The sequence below is a fragment of the Heterocephalus glaber genome, unplaced genomic scaffold (genome assembly GCF_053883595.1).
Source record: "Heterocephalus glaber isolate CG9 unplaced genomic scaffold, H.glaber_assembly_v1.0 deba00001454, whole genome shotgun sequence".
Classification (NCBI taxonomy): domain Eukaryota; kingdom Metazoa; phylum Chordata; class Mammalia; order Rodentia; family Bathyergidae; genus Heterocephalus; species Heterocephalus glaber.
The window spans coordinates 11,894,606-11,908,641 of NW_028258303.1; the positions used below are offsets into that span (position 1 = coordinate 11,894,606).

General features: G+C 37.8%; 1 protein-coding gene across 2 annotated transcripts in view; it reads left to right on the plus strand.

The window, feature by feature from the left end:
• LOC101721350 (broad substrate specificity ATP-binding cassette transporter ABCG2-like) overlaps nt 1–5,998 on the plus strand; it is a 58,443-nt gene extending 52,445 nt beyond the window's left edge. The window contains exons 16-17 of one of the 2 annotated variants that reach the window (XM_021261052.2): nt 4,590–4,665; nt 5,918–5,998. In XM_021261052.2, coding sequence (XP_021116711.2) covers nt 4,590–4,665; nt 5,918–5,929 — 88 coding nt within the window. In that variant the 3' untranslated portion in view covers nt 5,930–5,998. Of the gene's footprint in view, nt 1–4,589; nt 5,012–5,917 lie in introns of those variants that run through there. The other variant, XM_021261051.2, reaches the window with a different exon arrangement.
• The last annotated feature ends 8,038 nt before the right edge of the window (nt 5,999–14,036 follow it).

Sequence of the window (14,036 nt, forward strand, 5' to 3'; positions counted from 1 at the left end):
ATCAAGTCCTTCTCAGACTTTCAGTTCCTCTTTCTCTTCTAGTTTTTAGAGGATTTAGGATTCTGAATGAGGGCCACCACCACAGTCTCTACGCCACTGATTTGTGATTTTAGTTACAATTATGCAGTTCCTCAGAGTGGTCCCTAGATTAGTATTTAATGAACTAACCACCGGATAAACTGAAATCTCTGGGGAGAGAGAGAGAGAGGAGAGAGAGAGAGAAAAAAAATATTTATAGGGGATATGGAAGAGAGATATCTCTAGAATACTCTGAAGGTGAAGTTGAAAAGACTGAAGATCACAAAAGTCACAAGAGGTAGGCAATTTATCTCAATAGTAGAATCTCTGGTTTCAAATTCCTGCACAAAATGAAGGAAAGAGGAAAGGAGGGATGGATGGAAGGAAGGAAGGAAGGAAGGAAGGGAAAGAAAGAGTAACAGAAAAGTAAATGCCTGGAAATCTTCTCTGAAGAGGGAGTACATCACATGGAACTGTGTGATGGATCATTCCCTTTTCAACTCGGCCTCCAGAGTGCAGCTTTATTACACACAGTAAAGTCTTTAGTTCACTCAATTTGCTATCTCATGGCAACATTACACTCTAGGTTGCATTTTATTTTCCTTTTACAACACTTATGCTAATTTCAAATGTTTTATGGATGCTTAATTACAATGTGTGCAGAAATAGGTTTTTGCACATGTGCACATTTTAATATACCATAATGCAAAAGAATGTATTTTCTTTCTTTTTTTTTACAGTGTGTTTTCTATGGGAACTCTTGTATAATGTCCAAGCCTTGAAACAAATATGACCCATACACATGTTACTATGAATCTGTTTTTCTGGAAAAAGGAAGAAACTTTTACATTTCTTTTTTTTTTTTTTTTTTTTTTTTTTTTTTTTGGTACCAGGGATCGAACTTAGGTCCTTGTGCTTGTGCAGCAGGTGGCAAAACCACTGAGCTAAATCCCCAGCCCTAAACTTTAACATTTCTACTCGCAGGAAGGAAACTAAAATGAGACAATATTACAGATATACACATATTTCAAGCAATAGATTTACAATCTAATTTCCTTGGTCCTATTATTTTCTATTCTTTGAACTTCTTCAGTATTATTGAAATAAGGTCAATTGTTAAAGTTATTTATTTAAACTCAACTATCCAACAAACATAACAAAACAGAGTTCAATTAACTCCAGTAAACACTCAAACTTGTGGGCAAAATTTATGTCTTGAAAATAAAAACAAGGAATATTTTATTTAGTTCCTTTAAAATGCTTATGTATTTTATACATTAATATATATAAAATGTGTTATAAAGTAGAAGCATCTGTATCAGGGAGCCTCCTGGAAGGAAAGAGATGGTGACCCAGAGTGGTGCTTATAGAAAGCTGAATGAGAGTCTTTACTGAGATATGGCATGGCTAAGGGAACCAGCATGGGAGCTGAGGCACTCAGGAAAGTCAACACTTCCAGGTTCAGGGACCAAGGGACCCAACCGCTCAGAGAGAAGCTAGTAGCTGTGGATAAAGATATTCCCCAGAAGCTGTGGCCAAGACTGGAGGATCATCTTCCAAATTACATCCAGATGAAGAAAAGATGGAGTACGGGAGAAGAGGAGACAGGTGGTAGAGTCCACAGAGGTCAGTCTCAGGGACAGAGGAGGGCAGAGAGGAAAGAGAATCAAACTGTGGGAACCAGGAAGGGCTGCCCACATCATTGTAGGGAGAGTGAGCAGCAAGGGCACAGCTGCAGCATGAGAAGCTTGACCCAGCTCATGTCAGGGCCTGTGTACATCAGTCCCATAAGCCTGAGGGGTCTGAAATGGGAGAGGGCAGAGATGACACTGAATAGGCCTGTGAAAAGTACCCAATGTCAGGTAAAAGTGCCTGATCTTAAGGTGATACTCAGTAGTGAGGCAATTTATTTCACTTAAGCCAACATCTATGTGAAATTTTTTTTGAGAGAGAGAGAAAGGGCCGGGGGGGAGAAGGAGAGGGAGAGGGAGAGAAGAAATCATCAAGGAATGATTAGGGAAGAAGACAAGGATGAGGTAGACCTTATGTGAACATTCGTCCATCCCAATGTCCGTCCACTGTGACCAGTCCCTCATGGAGGTGTTAGTTGTGCAGACATGTGTGCAAGTTCTGACGTGGAGCTCACTTGGCTCTGTACCCCAGTGACTTCTGGAAGGACGAGCGCCAATGTGTCACCTGGACAGTGTCACAACTCTTTCTAGACACCTGGTCTCCAAAACAAGGAAAACTAACTTTAAAATTCTATCTTCAATGGATGACTTCTGCAATATATTCACAAATGACTTTGAAAGTCCCTCTTTCTCCTTGAAAATTGTATATTTGACATCATCGATTCAATGTATCAGTATGTTGAGGGCTTTCTGTGTGCTTACCACTGGATGAGGTGGTATAAGTTACGGCAAGGTGTTCAAAGTTACTGTTCCTATACTAAAAGAGGGTAAAGTATCATTTACAGATAATTTTATAGCAGTCTCACATGGGGCTGTTTCATAACTTACCTTTTTTCATCCCCACAGTCACCTTAAAAGCTAAGTGCTAATATTATATGCCACTTTATAAATGAGGCAAATACAATTTAGGAAGCTTAAATGTGCAAGGTTTCATGGCTAGGAAACAGGAGAAATGGATTTTTTCTAAAGTGATAGCCTTCACTTCCTTGTTTATTATTCCTTCAGGGACTCATGACTCAATAAATATTTAAAAACTAGGATATAAAGTCCAGGAGGGCAGTTTGTTGTTCTATGTTGCTTCATCTATTCTATTTTGTGTCTTCGTTGATGATGGCATGTATCCCCAGCTCCTAAAACAGTGCCTGATCCAAGGTGATGGTGGTTTGTTGTGGTTCTTATCATCATCATAATAAAGTATATTAAAAGGCAGTTATAATGTAAAAGGAAGATAAATATAATAGGTTATATTTACAATCTTAATTTAAAGAGTACATGTTAGAAATTTTGGCTATGTCTTTGGTTCTGATAGGCACATTTCATGCATAAAGTATATATATAATTTCTCTCTGAATTGTCTAAAAGTTAAGTGAATTTTTAGAGCCAGAATGTTCCAGGAATGGCACAAAAGTCATATCGCCACGACCCCTATCTCTTTACTCCACCTATACCCTAAAGCCCTAGACAAGACACCTGGGATATTATAACTAAGTGCCACCAACCTTAATAAGACTATTGAAGATATTTTTCTACGATTTTGGCTTTTTTTTTACCCTGGAAAACATACATAAAACAATGATAGATCATAGGTTCGTGGACTATTAAAACTGGAGGGTTACTAACCTCATTTTAAGGATAAGAAAACTGATACTGAAGAAATTAGTAACTTGTCAGTGGCTTTTAGAATTCAATTCTAAGAACTGTAATCTTGCCACACACTCACCAGTGTTGGTATCATTTGACTCCCTCATCTGTGAATGGAATGGGTTAAAATGGGAATTCATCTTATTTTGTACTTCTTTGATTTCTAGTATGGCTAAATATCCACTCATATAGATTTTAAACATTCAAGTTTCCTCTTTTACAAATAGCTTGTTCAAACTTATAATTACATTTTTAGCATTTTGAAAAATTATGCTTTTGCTCATTGTCTTTTTCAAAAGAATCAAAATATTAATTGTTGATTTATAAAAGTTGTCTGGTTTTAGTATTAATCCCTTAGAGCTTTGGAATATCTTAATAACTCTCATCCATCTAATAACTTTGTCAATGTTTCCTTTGTTTTCACATAATAAAACCCATCAATTTTTGCCTTCCCGAGTTTTGATTGTTAAGCACGCTTGCATAAGATCACAAAGTGTTATTTAAATCTTGATTTTACTTTTCACATTAATATGAGTTAAAGAAAACTTTGCATAAGGTTCATGGGAATTTTCCTCCATACAAAGAGCCAATTTTATCAATACTGTCTATTAAATATGTCCTCATTTACTACTAGTTCTTGGTGTCAGTTATATATTTCAGATTAAATATGTGTCTGCTTTTGAACACTTTAACCCTTTATCAATGATTGCTCCCACACAAAGATACCTATTACTGTCTTAAGTTGTATGTCTTCATATGTAGTAAGGTGATACTTCCCTTTGTATTTTGTTTGTATTATTTTTCCCAAAACTAAGCTATTTTTGTGAGCCTTTGTTCTTCCATATAAATGTTACAAAAAGTTTGATGGATTCCTGGCAGAGGTAAAGGGAGAAGTCACACTGAAATTTCATTGGAATTTTGTTAAATTTATTGGTTTCTGGTGAACTGACATCTTTAGAACATCAAAAACATGATACTTCTGTTTATTCAAATTTCCTTTATGCTCTTTAAATTTTTTATAAATGTCTTGTGCATTGAATAACATGAATGGTTTTGTTGATGCTATTATTTCATTACTATTTTATGGTTTTATTGCTATTATGAACATAACCTTGGTTCCATTATATATGTATTTTTAGTTGGATTTGGCTATTACATAGGACATTTAATTTTAAGTAATGAGCCTACACTCAGAACTTTGTTGACTCTCTAGTTCTGAATCTGTGTTGATTCCTTCAGGGCCTTTCTGTTGGAGATGACACTGGGAAACTGCAGTTACAAACAGCATGATGATGCAGGAAAGGAGGAAATGCAGGTACACAAGTGTGCTGATGGCTTTGCCTCTGTAGACAACAGGACTATTCCCCCTCTAACAGCAGGAAGGAATGCCTCCCATGCCTTCCTGTCTGAAAAAAATAAGGCTGAGGTTTTTGTGTCTGGCCTTGGTAGTCATGGGGTGTTAATCCTGGCACTGCCAGGCTATACCTGCCCACAGGCTGAGCTTCTTTCCACTGTGGAGAAGACTAAGAGCAGAAAGTGGAGAGGTCTGTGGTGAAGGCCAAAGATGGGAGCTGCAAGAATGATCTCAACTCACATGGAACTGCCCCCGACAGCTGCAGCAAAGAGTGGAGGAGGATTACACAGAGGAGATGCAGTGGAGCACCAAGAGGCCCCACTTCAGTCCACTCCCTCACCACCCTAGATGCAGTAATGCCCACTTTGACTCCACTCTGGACACTGACAGAAAGGACAGTTATAATCTCTAGTAACCATAGGACAGGAGGATTAGTGCAACTCACTAGCAGATGAGTTCCAGGTGGGCGTGCTCCCTACTCTTTGGGATTCCAGGCATCTAATTAAGCAGAGCCCAAAGCTACAGAAAGGAAGTATAAATCCTACAAATGAGTTAATGACAATTATATAAAGAAAAATCAGTGTTGCTTGGTTCATGGACCTGAATATTTCAACTATTGGAAATAGAACCTATTAGTTTTATATAGGGGGAAGCAAACTTTATATGCTGGGACAGATAGTAAATATTTCAGATTATATGAGCAATAATGGTTTGTCAAACCACTTTGCTATCAAAAAGCAAAAACAGCCATAGACAATTCAAAAGTATTTCTGTAAAGTTAATGCCTCCATTAGGACATACAGCCTAATAAGTGATCCCAAAGATGCCAGGGACAGTCAGTCGGTTATAACATATTATCATTTAGCCACCCACTTACTGGTTGGTCTGTTCAGCTTGAAGGTCAGGACCATATTGCATCAAGTGTCAGCAGTGATTATCATTAAATCCTCTTTGATGGAGCTCAACTTGTCAGAAGACCAATTAAAAGTCTCTATCACACTATCTTTACATTCTGATAAAAACCCCACTGACCAAACACTGGAGTAGTTAAAAGTCTTCTCCAAATAAATAATTCTACTTTTTAAAAGTATATAAATGATAAGGATGTTAATAAAATTCACATTAAAGATCACAGAGGATGGCTTTAAAAACAGGGAAAGAGTGTGAGCACTTCTCTCTAACACCTGCTTTCCTTTCTTATTTCCTTCCCCAGGAGACGCACTAGCTGCAGCCTTCCCTAGTAGTCTGAGAAGAGTTACTGGAATTTAAATACAAACTAAATCCATTTATCCTTTTGTTTCGTTTTATTTTGAACCAAATTTATTTGTTCCCTCCATTATAATTTTATTCTGGCATTCAAGAAAGTAAAAACAAAATTGAAAAGAATGTACATATATTCTTCAGAAAATATCTATAAACTAGCACTTTTTTTTCCATTTTATAAAAAAAAGGCTCTCACTTTAAAAAAGTGTTCCTCAATTTAAAAACTGATGTGATAGTAAATTATTTGTTATATATTTTACCAGATAAAAGGATATATAAAAGGTATTTATAACACAAAAGTTTACAAATATATCTATAAATTCTTTTTAACTTATTTTTAAAATAGGTATTAATAATTCTAACAGTTTCACTTGTTCTGTTGGTTATATTTTGCACATAAAATATAATATTTTCTGTGTAATAAAAAGCAAAAATAAATTGAACTTGACATTCATGTAATAACTACATGAATATCATGTAATATCACACAAAGAAAAAATGTTCCTTAAAGTTCATGGACAAAAATAATGAGCCTTGTCCCCAGACTGATATAACTGAGACAGGGCACTCACTGTCAGGCTGAATGATGTCTCAAAGCAACCACAGTCGCAGGGGCCCTGTATTCTGGAGATGCTCAGCTCTCTTAAATTCTCTTAAGTGTTTGTGTTTGAAAAGGGAAGGTAGATTCCAGGGGGGGAAATGGTACAAAAGTGGTACAATCTGATTGGAGTGTGCAGTTTATTTAACACTTATGTCCCAATATCAACTTCTTTGCTGTGTATCATATAAAATGTTAGCAGTAAGGAAATGTGGACCAAGAATACATGGGAAATTTCACATTTTCTTTCTAACTTTTCTGCAAATTTTAAATTATTTGAAAATGAAAAGTTTATTAAAGAGTAGGAGTGAGACCTAAATCTGTGCACACAAAAAACCAAAACTGAGTTGTCTTGATACTCTGATGAGACCATCAGAGGAACACACAAGTGGCATTTCAGAACAACCTCTGGAGACAAGAGGAAGAAGTGACTAGGAGAGGGGCCTGTGAGGATTCCGTGTGCTGGTCATGTGCCATTTCCTGACCTGGAGTTGTGGTTCTGCACATGTATTCCTTCTATGGTAATTCACCATGCTGCACTTCATGTTACATTACCCTGACATGAATAAGAATTTTCTAAGAACCAAGATACTCATGTAATGGTACAAGATCCCAATGGTAAACGTAACTGTATTTTATACCTAAAATGTACCAATAAACAATGGGGAAAAAAAGAATTTTTAAAATACCTTCATATTTCTGGTAAATACTCCTGTGTCACTGGTATCAGTTAAAATGTAGAGAACATATGGAAATAAGTGAGGTGCACAATATGAGGAGCTACACAGGGGCAGAAATAAAAAAAATATTAAACCACAATGTAGAATTTCCAGAGTGGAAAGGATCTTGGGAGTCACGAAGTCCAGCAGTGGTCAGTTCTCTGTGGAGGCCGCTGAGCAGGTTCTGCTGTGGTGGGGCGAGCTATCTTGTCCAGACAGTAGAGTTTCAAGATTCTGATGTACAGATTGTGTATCACTGAGCCATCCTGGGAAGGTGAACTGACATGTCGGAGCCAGAATATCAGAGAACTGGCACAAGGACCAAACTACACACCCAGTCCTCTACTCCTACAGCCCGAAGTGCTCACCAAGTCTCCTGAGAAAATGCCACTAGAGAGATGTATCAGTAAGTACCACCAACCATAATATGCTTATCAAAGGCATTTTTCCTTTCATTGTGGTGGTTTGTTTATTTTTAGATTTTAGTAGTATGCTTGGAGTATCAAGAATTCTTCACCAATACATCTGAAATTTAAAAGAAAAAAAAGAATGTAACAATTTGTAGTATGTTAAATTCTGCTCACTATATTTCCTGTTCTTTTGTTTTAAACGCCTTTAAGTTAACTAAATAGTAGTTTACGGAGTTGCACTCTAAACCAAGTTTCTAGCTGTTGCAGTTTCATTTGTTTCCAAATATACAGTGCTGCTCTCTTGATAGGGAATATTTATCATGTAACCTTTCCCTAATGAATGAGGCTTCATTGTGTATATACATCACATTCTCTTTATCCATGCACCTGTTGAGGGGCACTGACACTGCTTCCATAGTTTCCCTATTGTGAGGAGTGGAATAAGTAACATAGGCATAGAGGAGTCTCTTTTACATGCTGACTTCATTTCCTATACCCATTGTCCCATTTTTGTTTGTTTGTTTTGTTTCGTTCTGTTTTGTACCCGGGATCTACTCGGGACACTGCGCTTCCAAGGCAGGCTGCAGCGCCACTGAGCTAAATCCCTGGGCCCCATTGTCCCATTATTAAAGACCCTGCACACTGTTTTCCACAGTGGCTACATTAATGTACATTTCCACTCACAGTGTATAAATGCTCTTTTTTCTCCACCTGTTCATCAGAACTTTTTTTTTTAATTGGGATAAGTTGGTATCTCTTTGTGGTTCTGATTTGTATTATCCTAGTAGCTCATGATACTGAAGTTTTTCATACATTTATTGGCCATTCTTCTTTTCAGAAGCGTTTATTCAGATCATTTGTCCATTCCTCACTTTAAATTGGACAATTTGGGTTTTTGTTATTGATTTTCGTTTGTTGTTATTCTTTATAGATTCTGCATATTGACCTGACAGATGAATAGCTGGCAAGGATTATCTTCCATTCTATAAGTTGTCCCTTCACTGTGTTATTTACTACGCAGCTCTTTACATTGATGTATTCCACAGTGATGTGAAGAACATTGTAAACTTCCATAGTGACACTTTCATGTAAATTCCATAAATCCTTAGAAAAAATTCCTGATTTTTTTATCCCTGGGGCACGGCCATGTAATTTCACTTGAGCTCATACACCGAATACCATCTATTGCCTTCGGGTGAACAAAGTCTGAGGGAGAAATTTAAGCATCAGAAGCCCCAACACTGGGGCTCGGCCAGTAGCAGCCCAAGCCTTTCCGGGAGAGAAGAGATCTCGATCAGCCCAGGAAGATTCCGTGATACCAGCGCTAATCATCATTTTCTATTTGGAAGACGTCCCCAGGCAGAATTTTGGGCTCGTCCCTGAGGGCCCCTGGACAGTCTGCTGGGAGACCTAGGCTCTTCAGAAGGGTGGCGTCCCCGTTTGTGGGCGGCTCCGGCTCTCCTGGCACAGGGCGCTTATCGTGCCTGGCAGGCGGCGCCCCGCCTGGCGGGAGGCAGAGGTTCCACCTCCGTTCCGCTCCTGAGGGCCAACAGCGCTGCATCCCACTCCCAGCTATCTGCCTGCCGACCCGGACACAGCTGCGCCTGGCCCCGGGGAGTGGCAGACCGCAGCGGTGTCCTCCCGGGAGGGGAATTTGCCAAGGGGGGCGAGGGTGCTGCAGACTGTGTCCTGTGACAGCGCGGGGTCCTGAGCCGTCTGGGGGATGGGGATGGGGGTGGGGGTGTTGCTGCATATACATTTTGTTAAAACAAAAAGTAGCACACTGCTCAGTAGAGATCACTGGGTTACTAGCACTTTGAAAGTATGAAATACAAATTGAAAATTCACAGCAGATTTTCAGAAAAAGGTTATGTTAATGCATGTGTGTAATGGGCTGCTTGGTAATGGTAAGGTGAAACCTTACAATGGTAATGGTAATATAATGGTAAGGTGAAACGCTAACTTTTTTGTAAATGTGTAAAGATAAATATAGCTGACAAGGGATGGATAAAAACTTACTGAGCATGGACATTACCCTAGGTAAAGGAGAAATTTGTTAACATTAGTATTTTGTGGGGATTGGCCAATCTGTTATGTTTTCTTATTCCCAGAACATAATGTTTGCCCACAACTTTCAGTGGTTTGAAAACATGGCACTGAACTCTCTTTTGTAGTTTTTCTATGAACAGTTGAATTTGTTAATAACATAAAATGTTAACCAGTTTATTAAAATATTTCTTAAAACTAATATTGAAAAATTTTAAACAATACACAAAAATATAAGACCAAAGAAATTAGACTGTGGAACTATCAGTTGTTATATATATACATATATATGTATATATATGAAATGTGCCTTGTTTTATTTTCTTACTAATAAAATAAATGTAAAAGCTCATTCTGCTTTCACAAAACCATACAGATTCCTAGTAACAAGTATTTATTGGTCATCTTCGTTCCAGGCCCTGGGCATTACACAAGAGCTCCCTTAAGAATCATATTTTTTGCATCAAAATGTATTAAAATAAACGCACACATACAAAATCTGTCCCTGTATTTATTGTCATTAAACATCCAGGAAACATTTAAAGTGAGACTGAGTATGATAAATGAACAATAAAATACAGCCTGGCATGGAAAGTTGCCCTGAGAGAACAAACGGGGTCGGGGGGCATATGGGACTGAAAGGTCATCTGCACTTAATGAAGCTACAGGTGGAGGTCATAGTAAGAGAATGGTCAGTGGCCCAGTTCAGTGGCAATAACAGGGGCAACATGCTGACTCCTCAGAGAGGCTTTTCCTGGCATTTACTTTTGAGGGACATGTCATGTGGCTGCATTGCATAGGGAGGCAGAGGGGACTGAAGAATGCAATAGGAGAGCATCCTCAGTGCTACCCCATGACACACACAGCAGTGCATGTTCTCAGCGTGCTTTCTGAAATGGTCGGTGTAGTAGCCATTGTCCTTACTCTAATGCTATGGACACACTTGGAAGCTAAGGCCCTGTGGTCTCCTATGCAGCGGTGTTATAGATGGATGTTATTTGGGGAAAAACCCAGATCTTATGGAGGGATGGGTGAACCTCATGTCCTTTAAATATTCTCCAAATATTTCTATCAAGAGATTTTTAAATATACATTTTCATATATAATTGAACATATGTATGGAGTTTGGTGTGAAATTTAAAAACGTGTTTACTCTGAGTAGTGATCAAATCAGGCTGTGTGACACTTCTGTTACCTCAGACATTTTGTCAATAGTTTTTGGTAGGCATCTGTCACTTGAAGACTATATCTAGTGATATGGTTCATACTGTATTGTTTACTATGGCAGTATTTTGGATTGAAATGTTTTCATGAAAATTAGAGAACCAAATGACTGCCCTACCTGTATCTGTAGGTCTTACTGAAAACTAAAGTTTGTCCTTTGAAAAAAGCAATGCCAGTCCACCATAAGATCTGAGCCAAAAACTGAGTTATTATTTTGGCTTAATAGTTTCTTTTTTTCTTTTCAATAATGGCTTTATTGTGATATAATTTATATGCCATGTAATTCACCTAGTTAATGTGCACATTTCTGTGGCCATTAGTATATTCAGAGTTGTGCGAGCATCACATTTTCATAGGTCTTGTTCTTTTCCTACAACCATACCGGTGAGCCATCATTCATCATACATTGGGTGGGTGAGAAAAGTAGATCTACATAGTTAATTAATTGATATAGAGAGATGAAGTAGAGTCATTTTCAAAGGCAATACTGTATGGGTTACTTATATGGGGATATGTGATATGTACACCTTTAACTCCCATCCTGATCTCAATGAATAAGTGTTTTCACCAGAAGAGTGAACTCTTGTTGAGGTCAGAGACTCTACTGAGTCAGGATTCCTGTACATGGTTGATCACTAGCTCAGTCATCTGGGCTTAAAACTGGAAAGGCTATGTTACTACTTATAGCAGGATCTGGCTGGAAATAAGTTCATAGCCCAGTGTGGCATTAGGTAGTTCACCCACCTGCAGGTCATGCTACAGAAGTGTAAGAAAGAAGTGTCTAGAAAGTAACAAGCCTTGTGGTCTCTCACTAAAGCCAGAAAGTGAGTGTCTTACAAAAAAAGAGGAAGAAGATCCAGAGAGGTGGCAATTTTATCTACTCTCACACTCATATAGGCGATGCTACTTAGGTGGGTTTGTCCTGGTGAAGGCAGAAGAAATTATCCATTCACCCCGCACTGTGCAATTGCAGGGTTTTTTTGGAGTGATAGCAATGTTCTACATACTGATAGTAGAACTCACTACACTTTCAAAAGTCTACAAGTTGCATAAAAGAGGGTAAATTTTACTCTTACAGTACTGCTTACAGTTGTCATGTTTCCATTAAACATGGCAAGAAAAACCAAGAACAATACGTAGAGGCCAAACTGAAATGTGAGTGCAGTAGACATAGCTGGATTACCAAAGCACACTGCTTCTGTTTGGTAAATTATTAATCTCTATCTGCCATTAATTTCCAGAAGATCCTTTACAGGTTTCCTGAGTACCTGGTCAGTGATGGAAGGTCAAGATGACCAAGTCTTGTGAGAAGAGGGCAGGGAAGGCTCTAGGGCCCTTCAGGCTTCCAGGATCAAGACTTGTGAGCAACATTGTCACCTCCCTATTTATGGCCTTTGCCTATAGCTTTTACCTCATTTTCCCACTGCCCTCTCTGAAAGCTACACTCCAGAGTGATGAGCTGCTTGTGTTTTCCAACATTTTTTGCAATTAGAAGACTTTACAGTCCCTTACTACATCAGCTTTTTCTCTTTTTCTTTCCCCTCTTCTCATCTACTGGATCTCCTTCCACCCAGATTTTGTGCTTCATCAGGGTGGAACTGTATTTCAGTCACTCAGGTACTAAATTAATGTAAAGTTACAGGAATTGAGGTGGGTTAGGATGTTCCTAGCTGGAAGTATGTCCTGAATTGAAGCAGGAGAATTCTTTTCTGTGATTTGGAGATGTTCACGCACTAAGATCTCAGGCAGTATTATCTAGGACTTATCCTCACCTTTTAAAATTTTAAAGCTAAATCTTCTCCATGTGGGTTTATTCTGTTTCTAAATTTTATATGTGGTTCAGTAACCTTAGCAGAATCTAACATCTGTAGAGGAATTCTAAAACTCTATTCCTGATGATAATTGCTACTAACTTCTTGCTAGTGATTATAATAATAGCTGTGGCACATTGTGAAATTATTTTATTCAGTTTGAGTCATTGTGTATAGGGTATAAAGTCTTTGTAATCAAGAAATAGTGGACATTATATCCTTGATTTTATGATAGCCAGCATCTACTGGCCTATTCACTTCTCAAATGGAAATAGTGCTTTTAAAAATTGCAGATTTGCATTGAAAACAGCATACTTTTCTAAGTATAATTGTTTTATTTACCTATACTATGGGAGATAGCTGAGGGAAAAGAACAATAGAAGAAAAAATTCTGCTCTATGACCTGGGGTTAAAGAACTTTTTAAAAAGAACAGCTGGGGACAATCGAGTATGACTGTAATCCCAGCTCTCAGGAGGCTGAGAAAGGAGGATTGCTGTGAGATCAAGGCCAGCTTGGGTCACATAATGAGTTGAAGGCCAGCCTGAACTACATAGGGAGACCCTGTCTCCAAAATTTAAAAAAATATTGAAATTATTAGTGCATGTTAATTGTAGAAATTAATGGCTTTCATTGTGACCTTTCATACATGTACATGAAGTGCTTTGATTGAATCCATCCTCTCTACAACCTTCTCTTACTCCTCCTCTATGATGCCCTAACACTTCTTTACAGTCCCCTTGAAGCACATTTTAATGGTAAATTGTTGAAACTATAATCAACATACTGGCATGCAAGTTTGGGGATCTTTGCAACTTTTATAGGAAAGCCTTGGAAGGTGCCTGGATGGTTATAGTTATTTAAATTATTCTTACTTTTCTTTCATGTGCTTTCCATTGATATTTGAAATTTTCAGTGGAGCAGTATGAAACTTACTTCAGAAATGAAAATGTTATGTTTTGTTAAAAACATGTGAATTCTCTTTTAGAGACCAGGTCTAATTCTTTTGAATTCACCTCATTTGTGCTTCTAGGGGAAAAGAATTGAGTTTAGCTAATAGAAGACAGTTATTTAAAAATAAACAGCAATTTCAAAGGCTATTGTGATACTTGTTTTTATAAATTATTTTTTCATTTTTGGTCTGAAGTACACAGTGACTTCTTACGTTTTCAAAAGACACATTTCCAATTTTGAAAGAAGTATAATAATATCATGATTTTGTGCTATTTTGAAATTCAGATTTAACTTTTTCTATTATAAAAT